The sequence below is a fragment of the Natrix helvetica genome (genome assembly GCF_964273705.1).
Source record: "Natrix helvetica genome assembly, chromosome: 5".
Taxonomy (NCBI): Eukaryota; Metazoa; Chordata; class Lepidosauria; order Squamata; family Natricidae; genus Natrix; species Natrix helvetica.
In genome coordinates, this window is record NC_138551.1 from 101,866,693 (window position 1) to 101,888,659 (window position 21,967).

Below are 21,967 nucleotides of genomic sequence, written 5' to 3' on the forward strand. Positions count from 1 at the left end.
ATAGTGACCTAATTTGGTTTGTTCCTGGTTTCAACCCTGGTTAATAAAAAGTTGGGAGATAAACTCACATGTATTTAGATCGTACTCAGCTACAGCTGCGCACAATTAGAGGGAAAACTAGTAATCAAGGCTTGAAAGACCTGGTCACTTCTGGCCAAGGTAAGTCATTCATACCCACGATCAATTAAGAGATGGAGTCCATATTCTGTGGGTTAATTGAATGGCTAAAAGAACCACCAACAAATCAGTTCTTCCTTTTGCCACAAATTTACAGCTTAAGAGTCACTCTTGGCTTTGTGGGTTATATGCAGTTGGGAAGTCTCAACAGGCTAGCAAGCTAGATAATGCATGTGAACCTCTAGGCACTACACAGAAATACTTATGGTTATTTTAAAGGTATAAACTTCAGCAGAATGAACTTACCACCCCTTGTTGTGTACATGAACTCTGGGTTGAATTCTTGTGCACACCTAATCTAAATCCAAGACTCCCCCAAAGCCTACAGTAGCATTGTCAAACAGTGCCCAGTTACCTCAAGAGCCCCCCGAGTGGACCTGAACTGCTTAACCAAACTGCACTTCTTAACAGAAATACCTGAACACTGAAAACCAAAGGTGTGTTGAGAATAACAGGCAGCTTTACAAGCAAATCTTACACGGGTGGGTGGGTGTTTCAGCTTTACATTTCAATAACTTAACATATCTGGAGGCACGAGCATGTGTGTGTATTTGTTTATTCATAATTCTGAATTGCCTTGGGATACCAAAAGTCATTCTAATTTAAGGTGATTTAACAAAATTGCTGGCCTCGCTTTTCAGAACATCCATTGATCCATTTGTTATTTCAATGGGCTACCATGTGTTAAAAGAAACATAACATGCACACATGTGTACAGGTTTCATAAAGTCTATTTCATTATTTGTGGGTACCGCATCCAACAGTTAAATACATTTAAATAATGTATTATGTAGTTACTGCACTAATGCAGAATTGAGAACTAGATAGAGAACCAATTTAACTAAAACCAGCTAACAAGGAACTGCCTAAATATTCTTAATACAGTTCTTGTTCTAGGGCATCCCACTGAGGAGGGAAAAAACCCCTCCAAGTCATACTGGAATTACATTTTTAAGGCCATATTCTTCCGCTATCCCATTTTCTGCAGCAGTTTTCGTCACGCCTTTAAGCCTCCAATTCCAGGCCAAGACCAAGTTTGTGTCCACCGGCATTGATGTTCTTCCCATCGACCAGGGCAGACAGTGTGAGCTTCACACCTGCAGAGAAAGCACAATTAAAAGCAGGCTCCATCACGTCTAATTTTCCCCTTAGCAGATGCTGCTGCCCAAACCTGTCAGTCTACTCCTCCCCTTCAACCTCCTAGCCTCCCCTTTTTTTGCTGGTTTTTTTTTTCCTCTTTCCATCCCTTGCATCAGCCTGGAAGTTCCTTTCATTCATTCAAAGGGCATCCAGAGAGGGGGGGGGGGGGAAACAAAACTTAGTATCACTTTGAGGATACAAAAGAATAGTTTGAAAGAATGCCAGCTCTGCGGTTATCAATAAAATATTCCCTTACCAACATATTTATTTACTAAGCTCTACATGCTACTTAAGGGACGTGGTGGCTCAGTGGCTAAGACGCTGAGCTTGTCCATCAGAAAGGTCAATAGTTCAGCGGTTCAAATCCCTAGTGCGAGTAACTGAGTGAGCTCCCATTACTTGTCCCAGCTTCTGCCAACCTAATAGTTCAAAAGCACGTAAAAAAATGTAAGTAGAAAAATAGGGACCACTTTGGTGGGAAGATAAGAGTGTTCCGTGAGCCTTTGGTGTTTAGTTATGCTGGCCACATGACTACAGAGACATCTTCGGATAGCGCTGGCTCTTCGGCTTTGAAACGGAGATGAACACCACCTCTAAAGCCGGAAATGACTAGCACGCATGTCCAGGGGAACCTTTACCTTACATACTACTTGCTGAGGATCCTGGCAGATTACCCAAAAGAATTATGACCTCAATTCATTGAAGGAGGTATATGGGACTATGTGACCAAAATATTCAGGAGACTCAGTGTTGGCTTGTATAAATGACACAACCCCAAAAAAGTGAGGAGGAGGAAGTGCCAAAACAAAGCAGCTGAAAAATGAAATGGGCTCTTTACACAGTTGTTTTACAAATTTCTGAGCATGAATTGGAGCACTTCAAATTCTAAATGTTTCATGTATCATTTATTAAAAATGCAAAAATTTGGCAAAACTCTGAATCAATGGTATTTATTGATCTGTATGAGAGGGATGAGCCATTTAGAAATGGGAATATGAAATTTAAATTCTTGAAAAGGCAGAGACACAGAAATATTTGCAATACTTTCTTTGGTCTTTTTCACAGACATAAATACTCTTGCCAATATTTACCCCATTTTTGGGGCTCGGGACATGGCAGGAAACAGATCCCTCCTCCTCTCAGTCAAGAGGAAACAAGGTACTGAGCAAGGTACTTCATAAGTCCTTTGTCTTCTAAAAAAAGGCAAGATTCTCTAGCAGAAGAAGGGCATTCCTGTTTTTATAGCTGTGGGTTCTCCTGCAGAGCAACTTGCACAGAAATATAATGAACTAAGAGCTGTAAATAATTTTCCTGCTGCATAAGTTCTAGAAATCATCTCAGATAGCAAAAGCTGGGTTGCAATAAACAACCATTTTAATGGTTTTAGGTGTAAACATAGAAGGACATATAGAATAGAAAGCAAAAAGGTCCTAGAAGAAAAAATACCCACTCTGCTGTGTCTTCACACAATGGTGGCCCACTTTCTGGTAACAAACAGCCTGTCTTTTCAAATACAAGGAGACCCTTCAAACAGATGGATCAATATATGGTGTCTTTAAGTATGAGGTGCATTTAACAAGAAATTAAGCCTATGTATACATTAACAGTTATTTCACCTCCACATTGGTTAACATCTACATCCAATTTGTCAGAGCTTCTCATAACACAGACATTAAGACTGTCATAGTGAAAAGTGCAGTCTTATTTTCGCAAATATTTACCTGGCCTCAGGGACTGGGTGTAGCCAATTCCAATTAGACTAGAGTTGTTCACTTTTGTCTGCAAAGCAAAGGACAAGCATAGTAACATCTTTCTTTCAATTCTATCATATTTAAAGTAACCTACAGAATTCAGGGCAAAGGTTGAAATTTACCATATTTGCAAGGCACACATATAACGTCACCCATATTTGCTTGTTTTAGATATGCATGAATGAAGATCTGGGCATTTACATCTCATAAACTTTGAGCCAGTTAAATACCATTCTATATCAATTCCAGCCAGTGTTATTCTTGGGCTTGTTAATAATATAATCTGGATTGGGCCAAAACCTGTTCTGAGATGTATGCGCTCAGGATCCCATCCATTTCTATGGATATCTTTGTTCTTGTTAGCAGGAGAGTAGCATGCCTCAGGTGTTTTATCAATGGGGGAGTTCCTATTGGGTTGAAGCATGATTCTTCCCCTATTTATAGTAACATAAGTCACCAATGACGCCCTTAAAAGTCCTCAAGTAGGCTGACCAGCAAGCCACAAACATTCAAAGTTTCCAGGATAGAATTCCCAGGATGGAAATTTCTGCTTTTCCTCTGACCCATGCTTATCCTGTGGTTATGGGAATGGTTTAATAGTTTTCCAAAGCACATTTTCTAAAACAGGAAATAGTTTGTGGCATTTAGCTCCAAATGGGCAAAATATTCCATCCCCTAAACTCTCATTTTACACAGTTAGTAGTCCACTCTGAATGATACAATCTAAAAATTAGCCAGTTTTTTTTTTTATTAAAAAGTGTTAGAATGCACAAAATAAACAAATGTAAGCAACAAACACCTCTTCTGCAACATATACCTGCAAAGAAAAAGAGAGCTGTACCAAGCACAAAATAGTAGCAGAAGGTTCCCAATTCCACACACAGCATAACTTTTCTTTTAAGAGAGTTCAAATCTCTGTTCATGTCCTTCCTCTACCTTTCCTTAAGTTGCTAATGGCAGGAGGAATGTGGTTTTTGTTTGCTATTTGATTTAATAGCACACAATTAAAAAAATCCATTAACGTAATGGCTCTTTGAAACAATGTAGATCAAAATAACCTTATTTGTCCCCCAAAAAGTTAGGCGATGTTGTTCTAAATTCAGGAAGAAAGCCTTCAATCTTGACTTTATGTAACTTATGCTAATGGAACAAGACAGCCAAACTCTTTAGCAGTGATGACGAACCTTTTTGTTGTTGGGTGCCAAAAATGCAAGGGCGTATGCACAATAGCGTGTGTGCCACCACCCATAATGCATGCGTGCACCCCCCTCACACGTGGCCTCCAAGCTGATCTTGATATTTCCTCCAGGGGCCTGGGGAGGCTGTTTTTGCACTCCCCAGGCTCCAGGAAAGCCTATGGAACCTGGGAAGTGCAAAAAATGGGTCCAATGGTTCAACCGGACGTTCGGAAACAATCCATTTCCGGCTTACAGGGGGTTGGGGGAGGCCGTTTTCACCCTCACCAAGCTCCAGGAAAGCCTCCAGAGCCTGGGGAGGGTGAAAACAGCCATCCCCAGCCCTCCGGAAGGCCAAAAATCAGCTGGCATGTGCTGGAGCTGACGGCTCACGTGCTGGCAGATATGGCTCCATGTGCCACATAGGTTCGCCATCACAGCTCTATACTGTATAAAGCGACCTTGAAATTCGTCCCAACACCTGAACTGCAGAAGGAAATAATAAATCCCAGATCCTCTCCTGACCCAACACCCCCTGGCCACAACCGTAGCTCTGATTTATGTACAACCCCTTCTGCTTCTTCTTTTGGACTCCAAGTCACAGGAGGAAAGCAGATACAATGGATTGCCAAAAAGACTGGTGCCCCTGTTGCTCTGTCAAGGGAATGGGGAATTTGTGCTAAGTGTTCAACAGATGGTTGAACAGCACATGCCCAAGGCAGAGCCTGCAGATTGCTACCAGCCTGGCTAGCTAACTTGAATACTGCTCTCTAATTTCAGAGAGGAGGAGACAGCTGAGATCCTGGTTTGGAAATAGTTACAGGCTGCAGTTTTAAAATGCTTCCTACAGTCAGGATAAGCAGCCATAGGTTTTTGATGGCTAATCATCATGGCTGGCCCAAAATGCCTGACTCCTATATAAAACAGGAAAAATTATTGGCACAGCTCAAAATGGAGATGCAGACATTAAATAAAGCTCATTTTCTATTGCTTGAATAGAAACGTGTCAGAGTTTCTTACACCTTGAATTTACAATGGCAATCATGTATGTTTAATTTATATAAAGTCAAAAGATAATGGCATACCTAAAGTGAGCCCACATGTCAGGAAATCTCAATTCAATGCTGCCAAACACCCAATATTTAAACATTAATTTAATCAGACATTAATAGACACATAGAGATTAACCATATATACACACCATTCAAAAAAGACAATAAAAAGCTAACAACAAAAAACTAAAACACATCCTTTCCAGAAGCCTACACCCACATAAGTAGATGCCAGATGATTAACCAGAAAATGCAACAATTAAGGAATCTCACCCTCATCAACACTGACAGGGTGCAAGCTATTATATACGAACAAGGAGCAAACCCCACACTCACCAACCCTGAAGTTAGCTGAAGAATGAAACACGCAACTAAACTCAGTACCAAGGACCCTGCTTAACATTTAGATGTCACTTTTATTGGTTCAAGGGTCTAAAACTTAAACATTTAGATGTCACTTTTATTTATTCAAGGGTCTAAAACTTAAAAAGCAAGATTGGGGAATTACACAAAATCAAGCACAAACCCTGGATGAGAAAGGCGTACTGGCTGCTTCACACCACACTGGCATCTTTTCAATGTGAATGAAAGAGGAATCAATAAAGGAGAACATTTGTAGGTCAGGGTTGAAATGAGGAATTTAGCACTGGGGTTGCAATCAGTTTACTTACAGAAATGGATGCAGTAGGATCCAGCTGATATTTTGCTGCAATTCCAAAACGAGTGCTATTGGTGCCAGATACCCAGTTAAGATTTATGGCGGTTTCAAGGTTCTCGCTGACCTTCTGATAAATGGAGCCACCAAATTCTGACCCATCATTGCTGAAAAATATTTTAGCCACAAAAGGATATGATAAAACAAAACACAATTCAAATGAAAGAGTACCCATAATTTCCCATTTACCATACTTTTCCCCACCAAGCTTTGGGGGAAAAAAGTTACTGACAAAATCTTTCCTAAGCAGTTTATAAAAGCTGCTCTGGAATATTAGTACAGTAATGCTAGTTTCCTAGAAAGTCCATACAGATATGTGTCAAATATAGATCTATATTGCCAGGTTTTGCCAGAAAAACTGACAGCAACAAAATAACCGCACACAAAATGCAAACAGGATGGGATAGAAGTACTTTCTATAGTCTACACATATGTAAAACAGGAGAAAGAAGACGACTTTTCAAAGAAACAGCTCTGCAAACATCCATCTCATGATTATGTCAATGCCATGGACTTGTCCAAATATGTACAAATCCATAAAATGCATAATCATTGGGAGTAAAGCCCAAAGACATACCGTGTTTCTCCAAAAAGAAGGCCGGGTTTCATTTTCTTTTGACACCCCCAAAAAACAGCTAGTCCTTCTTTTTGGAGGGTTCTAATTATTGACTCACCTCGTGGCAGTGGCACCGACAGCCCCGCCCAGGAGGAGCCTGTTGCTGGCCCATTTTTCTTCTGCCGCTTGCCATCACTCGCACGCATCGCCTTGGCCCCCGTTTTGGCTTTAGATGCCTGCCGGAAGGCAGCTGCAGTCAGTAACAGAGCTCCGGATACGGAGGGTGATGCATGTGAGTGGCCGCAAGCGGCAGAAGAGGTAGCCGCAGAAGAAGGCAAGGCCTTGTAAGTAAAGCAGCTTATTTTTTACCTGTGTGCCTCACCCCACCCTCTGCACCCCTGGGTGGGTGGGGCCTTAATTAAAGCTAATTTTGTGGGTGGGACCTAATTTGATCGCATGCGCTCAAAAACATGATAGGGCTGCTTTTCAAGATGGGACATCTTTTTGGAGAAACACGGTATATACACTAGAAATTAAATATAACAATGTTTTCCTTGAACAGAAAGTTATGAGCTCAACTTGTTAGTTTTTTAGGTAAAAATACTCTTATTTTCTAAAGGAACCCATTATCAAAGTAACTGAAATTGCTGTGTCCATGTTTATTTGTCCAAATATAAAGGTTTCAACTGTTCAGGGGTTTCTATGCAGTGTATAAATATATCCATCAAATGAACAAATGCATAATATTGGTCCAGAGTAACTTAAAAATATGAAGAATTCATAAAAATATGTTTCAATTCACAAAAGCAAAATATCCATTTTAGTTTATTTCAAGGTTCGGTTACGACGACGTGGAAAACTGCAGTTTGCTACTTAATAGAGTTAAAGTGCCAACTGCAATTTATACTCCAATTTCTTTAAAATGTGTGTCATTTCTCTTTTTAAAAATCCAGAAGTGGTTCACAATAAAGCTTCAGTTTGAGGTAAAAACTAAAGATCCCTTATAAAACCAAACCACATAACAGGATTTCCCATGTGTTATTTAGCTTCCCTGACTGACAGAAGGAATCAGTCAACTTCTCTGTGTTTCTGGATAACACATGAGAACAGGGCATGTGATTTAATTCACTTAACTTACTAACTGTAATGTTGATCACCCTTTCTAATAATTCAGCAATTAATCCCCATGTACTATAGGAATACTTAAGGATATCAGCTTCAGCAAACTGACCTTACTTCGCCAAGAGAAGAGGTTTAATTGTCTGGTTCTCTTTTGTGAATAGCAATATGGTTTAAACTTACACATTGGTATGCAATTGGAAATCTCCTGTCTTGTAACCCACAGAGAAGTTATTTCTTGTCAACTTGGATTTGGCACTATCAAAGGTCATCTGGTAACCAGCGAGCCAGCCCTCGTAACCCAAGACAGCGGAACCATGGATGGCCGGTCCAGCAAAATCAAAGTCAACGTCACACCCAAGATTTATGCATTCACGCTTATAAGCAGATTTGATTTTGCCACTTTTCTTTCTGCAAAGAAAAAAAAATCTACAGTAAGATTTATTTTCCTGTCTGATGTAAAATATCCACATCTTATCTTTAGCAGAGAAATAAGAAAAGGCCAGCTAGATCTCTTCTGAGTTGTGGACAAATAAGACAGAACTGTCATCAAAAAAGCAATGGCATCAATGTGCTAAGGAACAAGGAGGAGGAAAAAAAATGTTTGCTCAATGCCAAAACCTTGCTATGTCTACAGGAAAAAAATTAAAACTGAAGAGAGTTCCATCCAGTTGTCACAATCAATTGAGCAAGCTGGATCAAGCAAGTGATTCAACGAACAAACCTAGACAAAACTGCACATCATTTATATAATATAAAAATAAACATGTACTATTTCTCTCCATAAGCCAGGCAGTACTAAAAACAAACAAAAATGTGAATGTAAGAAGTGATCCTGCACATCAACCCAAAATGTAGAAATCAAAGCAATTCAAACAGGCTTCTTTCCTTTTTCTTTTAAGCCAAGAAAAAATGCATCACTACATTTTATACCTACTTCTAGAGAAAGGAAACTGGGTATTTCCACTGGATGTAGACATTTTCAGGAGTTAACAATGTCAGCTATGCATGATAAGGCATCACTGTCTTGGATCAACTAGTTTCTGACATAAATTCTATTTCCCCCTCAGAAAGCAGGCACTAAGCCAAATAGCCACACGTTGTATGAACATGATTTTAACCCTGTCATAAATAACAAGCCACTAACATTCTTTTCAAATCTTCTTTTTCTCACGTTGCAGGTCTCATACCTGAAATGTGTCAGATAGAGTAAACAAGAAAACACTCACCCAGTGTTTGGCGAGAAAGTTGTATCAAATGTTAATTTCAAACCTTTGGCAATCTAGTTTAGGAGAGAGAAAAAGTTAGCTAGGAACTATCTGCATTTTCTCTGTAATTTCTTCTTAAATCTTCAAACACAAGTTACCTGGTCTTCAATTGCCATTTCTGTTCCCAGAGTATTGTCTGTGTTCCATTTTTCTGTGAAAGTCACACCATATTCAGCCCACTTGTATTTGGTCTCCAAGCTTCCATTCACTTTCCCTGTATCTGTGTTTGATGAGCCAGATGTTGCGAATTCCTAGCAAAGCAAGAGACACAAAGGAAAAAGGAGATATATTTTACCAATAGTTCCGATTCAATTCCATTTTATTTCAGCATCTTTTATTACAATTTAGTAACCAATTTGGAAGAATCGGGTACTCTATATTCAAATAGTCCTGTCAAATATACAGAGCAGAAAATAGCCAGGATGGGACCAAGGAGTCATGACTCTAAACCAGAGTTTGGCAGTTGAAGAATGAGCTCAGTTAAATCCTCAGGATCATCATGCTACATCTTTAACCGGTAATCTCTGATTCATGTGTGAAATAAAATGTGATGTATTTTCACCTACTTTTTAAAACAATGGTAATTTTTGGCCCGTATATGTAATGCAATGTGATTTATTTCGTCCAACAGAACTGTGGACAAATATCAGAAGTTTCTGAGGACATAGTCAACATGCAGGCTTAAAGTTTGTGCAAGCTCTTTCTTATAAAAAGCATTACTGTACATCTGAATAGTCACTTTACAGAAGCTCAATTATATGGGGCCCAAATTAAGATTTATAATAGTAAAAATCAGTAACAATAAACATCCTGGCTTAAATTAAGATTCTCTCTCAACCATGAGTTGGAAAATAAGAAAAATGTTCCATAATCTATTATTGGATTGCTCTAACTGCAATCCAATTGGTACTAATAACAATGCAGCTCATCCTCCAGATTTCTGAATGTTATTTCAAATTATGACCAGCTTTAATTTGCCCCATTAGGACACCATTCAACTAAGATTAGTGCAGACTGGGAAATAATGAGATGAGATCCATAAAGGAGAACAAGAAATGGACCCAGAGCACACTTTCTGACATGACAGCTCAAGTAACATGATCTTTCCCTTTCATTTCCATCCATCTGGACTGTCTCATTCTAAAGGAAAATGGGGAGGGGAGGACCAACAGAATACCCTGGGGAACCAACTTTAGTCTCTCGTATTCCTAGAGGTTTCTTGAAAGCTGTTTCTCATGTTTAAATACTTCTGACTAGGGTTCAAGTGTCCCATTTCAAGATAAAAGATAAATCCATTTACAGTGTAGCCATTATTTGCTATTACAGTTAAGTACTTACTACTCCACTTGTGGATTTAGTTTTTACATCCAATTTCACCAGGCCAAAACCTTGACAAAATAAAATTGAAGTTAATACACCAATCTTTCAAATAATTAACACCGTAGCCAAGTATTAACTTTAGAAATTTTAGTATCGTCCCTGGTTCACTACCACCATTGTAATGGAGCTCTGATTTTAGAGCTGTACACAGAAACACACATATATTCTAAGTAATAAACAGAAGATTTAAGATACTCGATATCCTATTTTTTTTTCAACTCCAAAACTCCTTCCAACATAGCTAAGGAAATAACTGCTATTTCTTCTTGAACTGGCAGACACATCTAGAGTTTTAAGAGCGTTATCACTGACACTTGTAAAATGGGTGCAGAAGTTGTGGCTAGGCACAAACTAATTTACAAGGAACTTGATGCATTATAAAAAAACTCCCTACTGTTATAGCTTAAAGTTGTGCTTTTTTTAATTGGGTAGCATACCCACCATTAAATATTTTAAGGGTGCCTGTGGGGCTTCCACAATATATGTATATTACGCATACTGTACATTGGCAGCATGCACCTTTCCATTTATATATTTTAAATTAATTTTAAAGTAAAACAGATGAAGTAAGGATTCTGGCAAACATTGAGGAAAGTTTTCATGGGAATCAGATTACTTAATTCTTCTCTACCTGCTGACAGCTACCCTGTATAGGCCAGCTAACATGCAGATGCAAATGCTTTTAATAGCCCAGTGAAGACAGCTGTCTCCACACTGCATCATTAAAAACACTTCCATTTGATAACAGACGTATATAAGCTCTACCAAAAAAAAAGTCCCTCTAGGGCTCAATGGTATTTGGAGATTTATTTATCTTCCTCTCTTTTGTCAGGCTAAACATGTCATTCATATAGAGATCTTTGAACATTAGGAATCTCACTACCAATTTTTTTAAAGAGAAACAGATCAGTTTTCCATTCTCTGTGTACTACTTATACTATATTCAGGCAAATCATATTTAGTTCTTATTTGTTAAATCGTTGTGACATAAAGCAGCTGTAGAGTGCAACGAACTGAAAAATTCAAGTTCGATCTTCTGTCAAATGGTATTTGGATCTCAAATGCTATTTTTTCTTGTAACCAAATAACTGGCATCTTCCTCCTGCATTACAAGTGCCAAGAAAAAATGATGCCATTTTGCCTACTTCCATTTGGTAGTAGTTCAAGAACCTCACCCCTCTCCTCCTCCAGTCAACACAAAGGGCAACCCCTCGGCTGCGGTCCACTAGCGGACCATGAGTTGTGTGCAACCAAGCCGTGAAAACAGTGGGCGAGTGCGCATCCATTTGCATGAACGACTGGTGTGTGTGCACACTTGCTCACGCAGATGGAGAAATCCAACATCCCAGTTTTTCAGAACACTAAATTGCTACAATGTTAGGTTTCCTAAATCCCCATTGGTTGACTATTACAATCAAAATAATTTCTGTTTTCTTCTGATCCTGCATAGAACTTCTCTATTCTAAGAATGGCAAATGTTATTTTGAAGTAAAAAGGCAAAACAAACAATCTTTATTCAAAACATCTTTGAGCACATCGGTTATGAAAATTCAGTAGCAACTACAGAGAGAAAAAAGACCTGAGTAATATGGATTAGGGTTTACTGACAACAACAGCATAAAACCAGTATTATCCCAGGGTCAAGACAATTCTCTAGTCAAATATTCTTCATAGACAAAGATGCATACCAAATCCTTTGTTGAAGATGTCTCGGGCAGACTTGCCAAGGTCCGCGTAGGCTGGTGGAATAGCCATTGGCGCTATGGAAACATAGTAATGAACAGGTTAGTACTGCAGAAAAGAGAACAGACAGGACAATTATTTGATTGCTAATTCACAAACATTAGCCTACATATTTTAAAAAGAAAATTTGTTTCAGATGCAGCAAAATGGCTTTGTTAGTAGTCCAGCATCCTCTATTTTTCACTACTAGGAACTACAGATTAATATATTCAGAACAACATCCCAGGTAATCAAGTCATACTTTTCCAGACCAATATGTTTGGGCATTTTTTTTCAACTGCAGAGAAAGGCATGTTTAGTTGGCTGAAGCTTTTTCCAAATCTTGAAAACAAATGCAGATTTATTCACATAATACCAGTGAAATCCAATATCCTCTTGATTTACAAAGTTTGTATAGTAAGAAATCTGCTTATTCACTCATGAATCTGAGCTATATAGAGAAGCAATAAAGAACATTTAAATCATGGACAAAGAAATTAGCTGCAATGTTATTAAACTTGCAACACAAGTCTAATGTTAAATTTAGGATGCATATGTTTTAAGTACACATTTGTTCTTCAAATCCTAAAATGCAGATATTAAAACATTACTTCCCCACACATTCATTTTTAAGCACAACAACTTAAAATCAAACTAATTGCTTTCTACTGAGCAACTAATAAGATTACACACAAATCAGCAAATTTCCCATTCCACAAGGAGTTTAAAATTCAGTTAATGTTTTGAGTGATGCACGTTTCAATAGAAGAGATTATCTGTAGCTCAGGGTTGAACTATGGGATCCTTAGTGCTCTCTCAGTTTGGTTAATTTCTTGAACATTTCACTACCTAACTAGGTAACATCATCAGTGAGAGGTAGCACTGATTATGTTACCTAGTTAGGTAATGAAATGCTCAAGAAATCAACCAAGCTCAAAGAGCATCAAGGATCCCACTGATACAAGTTTAGAACAAACTCCAAACGCCAAGGACATAAAATAGTTTTAAACGCCCTCCAGTTCCAAGGGTTTACAACCAACTTAAATTCAGTTTACATATAATAATAATAATAATAATAATAATAATAATAATAATAATAATAATAATAATAATAATAATAATAATAATAATAATAATAATAATAATAATAATTTTTATTTGATTAGCCGCAACCCTCTCCCGAAGGACTCGGGGCGGCGTACAATCAAAACAAATAAAAATACACATGCCCTCCAGTTCCAAGGGTTTACAACCAACTTAAATTCAGTTTAAATTCCAAAAGTGCTTTGGAGCACACCTTGGACTGGGAATATAGCTCCTGCCCACAACTTTTTAAAGTAGCCACATCTTCTCCAAGTATCATGTAATTGTGGAAAGCAGCCATGGAATCCCAGGAAAAAACACTTTTAATGAATGGCAGACAGGTATAATATTTATGTCTCTGCACTCTCCAAAGCACCTTTTTTGAACTATTTCCAAATCAACATATAGCCCTACAAATAATTTTGTGACATAACAATTCAACCTATACATCCACTTAGCAGTATTTATATTTTCTAGCAAGTACTATAAAAATATTGGTTCTATTTCCACATTTAAATGGAATGCATTTTCATATCCTGATTTTATTTCTTAGGAGATAAAGAGACTAAATGGGTTCAATAACCTTAAGAGTAACTCCTGACCAGCACCTTCCAGTCACAAATGAAAATGTACTTTTTTCTCTTTGCCTTTCTGTCACCACCCTCAAATGTTTCCAGTTCACTGGTTTATAAAATGTATATTTGCAAGCAAAAAGCACAATCTGCCCAATTAAATAATTACAAAGGAATTAGAGAAGCAGCTGTACTTCTCTATTTTGAATATGTATTGCTTGTAGAAACAGAAAATTAAAGAGAAAAATCATTTAGAAACCTCAAATCTAAGCCCAAAGGCTAGGAAATGTAATTAAAACTTAAAGTAGTTAAATTGCATAATTATGTTCCACCTTTCCCTGAAGTTCTTTTTAATATCTCCACCTCATCTTAAAAGTGCTCATAAAGAACTGTTAGAAAAGTTCATATGTATCTACAACTTTAAATATTAAAATAGATCATACTGAGGAACAGACATTACAGAAAATTCCTTTAAAGTACTCATTTAAGATGGGTCTAGATTTGTTTTGAATAACTAAATAAAACTAAGAATTATCCCTCTATTAGATATCAGTCTTCCCTCCAAACCTCTACATAGCTTATAAAATGATTAGTTAAAATGGTTACTTCAACATCCTTCTGATAACTCTTTCCCTACTTACGTCTTGGTGGGCGGTGACATGCTGGATTAAAATTCATAGCTATTTAGTCCAATTTACAGTATCTACAAAATGGGGAAGGGGGAGATTACATCAAAGTTAAGGTTAGTGTCTCTTACAGATCATTTCAACAGTTGCATTGTTTTAAATAAAATTTCATTGTCACAATTGAAAATATGTGTGTAACTCTTTTTATAAGCCAAGCACCCCCTTGTTTGGGGAACCTGCCTCAGCCTGTGCAGAAACCAAGAGGCTGTCTTAGCTTCGTATATATCCAGGTAGTCCTCGATTTACCACAGTTCACTTAGTGACCGTTCAAAGTTACAACGGCACTGAAAAAAAGTGACTTATGACCATTTTTCACACTTAACTTCTGCAGCATCCCATGTGATCAAAATTCAAACACTTGGCAGCGTTACTTAATGACCCTTTAGTATCCCAAGGTCACGACTTTTGTGACTGTCTGATAAGCAAAATCAATGGGAAAGGCAAATTCACTTAGCAACTGTGTTACTAGCTTCTCAAGTGCAATGATTCACTTAATGACTGCGGCAAGAAAGGGAACAAAACTCACTTAACCAATGTCTCGCCCTAGCCACAGAAATTCTGGGCTCAACTGTAATCACAAGTCGAGGACTACCTGTCTGATGTTTTCTCAGTAGGGATAAAACACAGAACAGAGTAACAACAAAATGTGTACATAAAAGAGGGGAGGAAATTGCCTCAAACACCCAACATTAAACACAAACACGCGATTAAAAGACTGGGGGGCAGAGCCCTCCCTGTGGCCATTTTGCAGGTGGCCACCCATCCCACCATCCTCTCTGGCAAACTCCCCCTGGAGGGAAGGAAGGAGGCTCGGTTATCCCGGGCCAAAAAGAGAAGTTACAGAAAAGGGCAGGGGGGAAGGGCAAGGTGAAGAGGGTGCAAGACCTCCCCAACTTCTTGGCTGGCAACCCTTTATATATAAATATAAATATAAAAAATGTATAAATAATAAATATAATAGATAATAATAATAGATAGGTAAGGGAGCAGGATACCCATTAAATGGCTAGTATGAATATATGTTGTCATATGGGGTATTATTATTTTTCTTTTATTATTTTTCTTTTCATTTCTTTCATATTGTGCTTTTTATATCCTATGTCAGTAGGAGGGCAATATATATATTGCCTCCCACCCAAAATAAAGGTGGAAGCCACCCAGCCCCGTCCAGTTCCCTCCCCCCCCCCCACCCGCGAGGGGAGCCACGAGGAAGCCCCGGCGAGGCAACGCCCCAGGAAACCGCCTCGCTCTAAACCCCTCCCCGGGGCCCCGCGGTTCCTTTCTCGGAGGATCTCCCCCACCCCAATGTACCACTCCCCACCCTCCAGGCTTTGTGAGGCGGCCTCCTCTTCCTCCCGGGCGGAGGCGTTCGACGCCGGCCATCATCTCTCCCCCCACCACTCCACCCCAGGCTGCCACGTTCCGGGCGGCTCCAGCCCCTGCGACCCGTCTCCTCACACGCCACCCACCCCAGGGCGTGGAAGTATGGGGGGGGAGGTAGGTGGGTGGGCGGGCGGCCTGGCCCACTCCGCAGGGCTGTTTTTCAGGAGGGGCCGGAGAGTCTTCGAGGGGGGAGGGGGAGCCACCGCCTCTGCGCCGCGAAATGTCACGAGAGAAAAGCCCCCCCTCTCTCTCTCTTCCCGCCGCCGTTACCGTGGCAACGGCGAGGCCCGGCGCCCCTGCGGGCCTCCTTACCTGTCTGGGCAGGAAAGGGGCGAGGAGGGAGCCTCTCTCTCTCACACGCTCTCTCAGCCAGGCGCGCGTGCACCGCCGCCGCTTCCACTCAAAGGCCGCGCTGGAGGGCGAAGTGAAGGAGACGCCGCGCGCCAAGACCTCCCTGCCAAACGGCGGGGCGGGGGGGAAAGGGGGCTGACCCGAGCCGCGCCTGATCGAACCCTCCTTTCCCCGCGCCGCCCGCTCGGCCTCGCCGCCCTTCCCGGAAAGACGCGAGCTTATCGAAAGCGGGAAGGAGTCGAGATCCCACTGAGCCGGAGGGGAAAATATAGAAAGACAGCAAAGGGAGTAACCTCGTCCAGTCAGGCACCGATTTAGACAGCCCCGGCTGAGGGAAGCGAGGAAGAGGGCGGGGCTCAGGGAGGGAAGAAAGTGGGAGGTTGGGGTGGAGAGGGGAAGAGAAAGTGGCCCAGGCGAGTCGGGAGCCGGTGCGCATGCGCTGGCAGAGGCGATGGGGGGGGTGCTTAAGGCAGGTGGTGTGGGGTCGTGCCATTTGCTGAGCGCTTTGTGGCGTGTTTTTTCTTTATAAATAAGCCTGGATGTTATTATCGCGCGGCACGCATAATGTTATTTAATGATTCTCAAATATTTGTTCTTGCAGTTGCAGTTGAAATGCAGGAGAGAAAAAGACGGTTAAAAGGCAGGTTTATACAGCCAGAGCCCTGTAGATTGCCTTAGGGCTTCCGAGAGATGAGGTTGCAAAAAAAAAAAATCCACAAAAATGCAGGTGTGTCCAGTGAAATGAAAGATCCATGCTGTTATATTAATTTTTAATTAATTTATTTTGTCAAGCACATATAAGATAACAGATATAAGTATAAAGATGATTATGAATACAGGAAATGGATACGAATAAATGTGCTAGGCACATTGGTGCCCTTATGCCCTACTAGAGACTGACATGTCTTCTACCAGGTGTTGGAGAGTGCCAAAATATGCAAGATAATAGGCATGGTTTTGCAAACAAAGCCCCCCCCCCCCTTTATTTATGCATGTATAGGAGGCTTTTGCCTGTGCAAACAGGCTGAGGCTTCAAACAATGACGCACACGCATTCCTTTGCAGATTTTGGCACTCCCTGCGGATGCCACAGCCTCCAGGAAAGATCAGAATCTGGATTCGCTTTCGAGTCTGTGGAAGGCAAGCTAACGGAGGAACACCGCTTGCAGAAGGAAGTTATTGCAGTGCAAAAGGGTACGGGAAAAGACTGGTATATCTCTTGAGTCCAGAGATATTTCATGAGAAGAGTCCTCCACTCCTCTGCTCGCAACAGAATATCTTATGCCACCAGGCTTGAAATTTTGGGCTTGGACAACCTAGAACTACGCCGCCTACGGTCTGACCTAAGCGTAGTACATAAAATTATCTACTACAATGTTCTATCTGTCAATGACTACTTCAGCTTCAACCACAACAACACATGAGCTCACAATAGATACAAACTTAAGGTAAACCGCTCCAAACTTGATTGCAGAAAATACGACTTCAGCAACAGAATGTTCAATGCCTGGAATGCTCTGACTCCGTTGTTACATCCTCAAACCCCCATAACTTTAATCTTAGACTGTCTCCTGTTGACCTCACCCTATTCCTAAGAGGTCTGTAAGGGGCGTGCATAAGCGCACCAACATGCCTGCCGTCCCTGTCCTAACAACCCCATTTATTCGTATCCCTTTCATGTATTCATAATCTTGTACGTACCTATATCTATTATCATATATACACACTTGACAAAACATATGAACCACTGTAATATTTGCAAGCTGGACAATGGAAGAGCTCAGCAAGGGAGGCTGGTTGTCGGCCTGGTTCACAGGCACCCTGGGCCAGGAGCCACATGACCAGCAACAGGAGACGCATCACAGATACGAGAAACAAGCCAAAGGGAACATTTTCTTGGTAAAACCGAAGTGGGGAAAAATGAAAAAGGAACCGCGAAATATTCTACCATTCCCAGTGTTAAACAAGAGAACCTAACAGGAGACAGGCTTCATCTCTTCAGGTCTGCAGAGAAACCTAGGTTATGCAAAGCAGCCACAAATGGCTTTCATCTGTACTTCAGGATGAAGAGTGTCACAGGAGCACCTCTGAATGCAATCTTTCGCGGGATCATTTGCATTGATCGGAATCAAAAAGAGTGATGGCATCTAGCCAGGGGGATCTCCAGGAGAGGAACGCTGTATTCCAGGGGATTAGGAGGCAACTCAGCCCAGATATGGGTGAGAAAGAGGGGGAAGACAGCTCCTAATAGTTTACAGAATATATGGCAAATTGGCAATGCAGATGGCGGAGTCCTCAGCCTGGCAAAGTTTTATCTATAGCTGCGAAACAATACAGAACTCTGCTTGGAAGAATTGCCATGTGTCATTCTTGGTTTGGGGCCTGGAACAAAGGAATTTACAAACCCCAACCCAGTGGTAGAGTTGGAAATATATCATATTGCTGAAACACACCCACTGTGCCAAGAGGAAGATAAGCAGTGTGTCACTACCCTCGGGGTCAGGGGTGAAATCCTCCTGGTTTGGCCAAAGTGGTAGGGACAATTGTCCTTTGTTCTGTGAACCAGTAGTTTTTTTAAAAAAAAGCTTCTGAGGATCGTGCGGCTCAGCTTTGAGCCGCACAATCATCAGAAGATTTTTTCCCCTTTTTAAAAAAAAAGTGGGGGGAAAAAGTTGGCCATGCCCACCCTGTCACATGACACCCCCCTACACCAAGCCATGCCCACAGAACTGGTGGTGAGGGAATTAGATTTCACCACTGCTTGGGGTGCAACCAGTCATTCAGCAGCCATTCAGAGTTACGATGGCACTGAAAAGACATGAACTTGCACCCCATGTTCGTCGTTCCCACAACTGCAGTTCAGGTGCTCGGCACCCGGCACACACTAACCACAGCTGCAATACCCTCTGGTCACATAATTGCCCTTACAACAGGGGTATCAAACTCAAGCCTCGGGGGCTGGATCCTACTCGCGAGGTGCTTAGATCCGGCCTGCAAGGCTACCCTGGAAACAGCGAAGAACCAGCCCATGGTGCTTCTGCCAGCAAAAATGGAGCTTGGGAAGGCTGCATGCCCCCCCCCCCAGCTCCACTTTCGCTAGCAGAGGGTTGCAAGAGACTATTTTCACTGGCAGAGTGTCCAGGCCATCACAGGCACCCCTGACAGGTGTGACGTTGAGCTGGCCATGCCTCCCCTGAGGCCAAACAGAACCCTGATACGGCCCTCAATGAAATCAAGTTTGATATCCCTGCCTTACAACCTTCCCTGCTAAATATTAATCGGGACTGGGCGTAACTTCATGACCATATCTCCCCAGCAACAAGAAACCCCAATGACCATTGTAACCCATGGGCTAAAGCCGCCGGAGCCTGTCAGTCTGTCTCTTGGAGCCGATACACAACCATTTGTATAGTACAATAAGGGTAATGATCCTTGCCTGCTGGGAATCAGTATTTCATCACCTTCACTGACAATGAAAAGCATATATATATATATACCAAATGGATTGCATAATTGCAAAAATAGGAGAATGGGTAATCAAAGATGTGGTGACATAGCAGACAATACATTTTGGTGCGATCCTAGACATCTCTTGAGCTAACAGTGAAGAGGATGGGACCAAAGAAACAGGAGTGCTTGAACGGACCGGGCCATGAACACCAGACCTCAAGGCCATACAAGAAGTCCTCAAATTACGGCTGAGGCCTTCATGGAAAAAAACAAAGTCCTCCTAGATAAATCTGATGACACTACACGGGACACACAGGACACGGGAGGTGCCGGAGCCCTGCTGGAGGGGGGAGAAGAGGCAACATCGAGAAAACTCAGATCACAAAAATGAACTAGAAAATCTGTTTGATATAAAATGATTGAAATTATTTGAAGATAAAAGGTTATATGCTGACAAAATAGTATTAAGTAGTAACAATTTAATGTAATAATAAATGAAAGTTATGAGAATGGGGGGGGAGGGCCATTTCCTGCATAATGTAGCTGTCAAAATTTGTAACTTTATCCACCATCCCTTTTCCTGATTATTTTTTGTAAAACCAATAAAAATTTTGTTTAAAAAAAAAAAAAGAAGTCCTCAAATTACGACACTTGAGCCAAAAATTTCCATTGTTAAGGAAGACAGTTGTTAAATAAGGATTGTTCCATTTTTACGACCTGTCTTGCCACGGTTGTTAAGTGAATCCCTGCAGTTGTTAAGCTAGTAACTTGGTTGTTAAGTGACTGGCTTCCCCGTTGATTTTGCTTGTCAGAAGGTCGCAAAAGGGGATCGCGTGACCCCTCCGGGACACAACAAGAGGAATCAGTTGCCAGGCGTCTGAATTTTGATCAGGTGACCACAGGGATGCGGCAATGGTTGTAAGTGTGAAAAATGGTCATAAGTCACTTTTTTCAGTGACTGGCTGGGGAATTCTGGGAACTGGAGTCCACTTGTCTTAAAAGTGCCCAAGGTTGAGAAAGAAACACTGTGGTAGAGGATTTGCACTGTGACAAATATGGGGATGCAAATAGACATCCGTGGATATAGGAGAACATTCCTATATGAAGAGATCAATGAAGTAGTGTACCTGAACAACTATGAGAGTGATGGCTAACCTTTTTGCCATCCCGTGCCAAAAGCGTGGGGAGTGTTGGGGGTTGTGCACGTGCGTGCCCACACCCATAATTATGTGCCCTCCCACTGTGCATGTGTACAATCCCCCATGCATGCGCGCAACCGCCTCCCCCATGCAAGAGCGCATGGCCCTCCCCCAACTTTTGGCGTGTAATGGCACGATGGACTTGTTTTTCTCCCTCCCCAGGCTCCAGAGGCTTTCAAGGAGCCTGGGGAGGGCAGAAACAGCCTCCCTGCACACACCCCCTCCAGAGACTGGAAATGGCCCAGTTTCCAGCTTCCGGTTTGCGCACTGGACGGTTTTTCGCCTTTAGGAGGCTTCCCTAAAGCCTCTGGAGGTTGAAAAACCACCAAAAATCAAGGCCAAAATCAGCTGGCCAGCGCATACACGCGTGCTGGAACTGACAGGACAACACCTCGCGTGCCCTCAGAAATGGCTCCGTGTGCCACCTGTGGCATGCGTGCCATAGGTTCACCATCACGGAACTATGAGAAGGTAAAAACCAGGTTGCCTTTTTTTTATGGGCAAAGAGGAGGGGAGGGGGTTTCCCACAGAAGCATCCTTTGAAGAAGCAAGGCATATTTACGCTGCTAAAGTAAGAGAAAATATAGTAGAAGAGTCCTTACTATGAAAACATTTGGGATCCAAAAATCGTAGGACAAAGCATATGCTTACTTTGATTTCCTTTTGGTGTAAAACATCATGGTGGTGTTCCATACGTTGGAATCTTAAGAGTAGGGGGAATAGTAAGGAATAGAATGTGATGTTGTCAAAATAAAATTCCTTTCTAGAATCCAAGGTCATCCTTTCTCTTTGCACCTCTGCACCTGACCGGAACTGGATGGGTGGAACTGCTAGCAGGACAGTGGAAGATCGGATCATGTGATGGACTTGTGGGTCCGAACTCTTAACTGGGTGGGGGAAACCCAGGAAACTCAGAGTTGTGTTTTCCCAAATGTGCCATCATGACTCTCTTAATAAATTGGAACTTTGAGCAATACTTTGTTTTAATTTTGGATGTTATTTGGAACCCTGACATTGAAGACTTTGGAAAAAGTGCAAAGAAAAGCAACGAGAATGATTAAAGGTCTGGAGACTAAAACATACGAAGAACGGTTGCAGGAACTGGGTATAGCAGTCTAGACAAAAGAAGCACCAGGAGTGACAGGATAATATTTGAGGGACTGCCACAAAGAAGAAGAGGTCAACCTAT

The 21,967-nt window shown here is 41.4% G+C and overlaps 1 protein-coding gene and 1 long non-coding RNA gene across 4 annotated transcripts in view; one reads left to right on the top strand and one right to left on the bottom strand.

The window, feature by feature from the left end:
* Positions 1–715: 715 nt before the first annotated feature.
* VDAC2 (voltage dependent anion channel 2) overlaps positions 716–21,967 on the bottom strand; it is a 30,333-nt gene continuing 9,081 nt past the window's right edge. Inside the window, exons 1-10 of one of the 3 annotated variants that reach the window (XM_081956531.1) lie at positions 16,092–16,367; positions 14,352–14,413; positions 12,022–12,093; positions 10,292–10,341; positions 9,052–9,204; positions 8,915–8,967; positions 7,869–8,096; positions 5,967–6,117; positions 3,039–3,096; positions 716–1,274 (exon numbers count right to left, since the gene is read on the bottom strand). In XM_081956531.1, the coding sequence (XP_081812657.1) occupies positions 1,183–1,274; positions 3,039–3,096; positions 5,967–6,117; positions 7,869–8,096; positions 8,915–8,967; positions 9,052–9,204; positions 10,292–10,341; positions 12,022–12,093; positions 14,352–14,388 (894 nt within the window). In that variant the 5' untranslated portion in view covers positions 14,389–14,413; positions 16,092–16,367 and the 3' untranslated portion in view covers positions 716–1,182. Of the gene's footprint in view, positions 1,275–3,038; positions 3,097–5,966; positions 6,118–7,868; positions 8,097–8,914; positions 8,968–9,051; positions 9,205–10,291; positions 10,342–12,021; positions 12,094–14,351; positions 14,414–16,091; positions 16,368–21,967 lie in introns of those variants that run through there. The other 2 variants (XM_081956532.1, XM_081956530.1) reach the window with 2 other exon arrangements.
* Positions 15,720–18,313, top strand: LOC309393928. Its single transcript, XR_014175659.1, has 3 exons — positions 15,720–15,893; positions 16,732–16,857; positions 17,195–18,313. It is a non-coding gene; the product is annotated as an uncharacterized lncRNA (long non-coding RNA).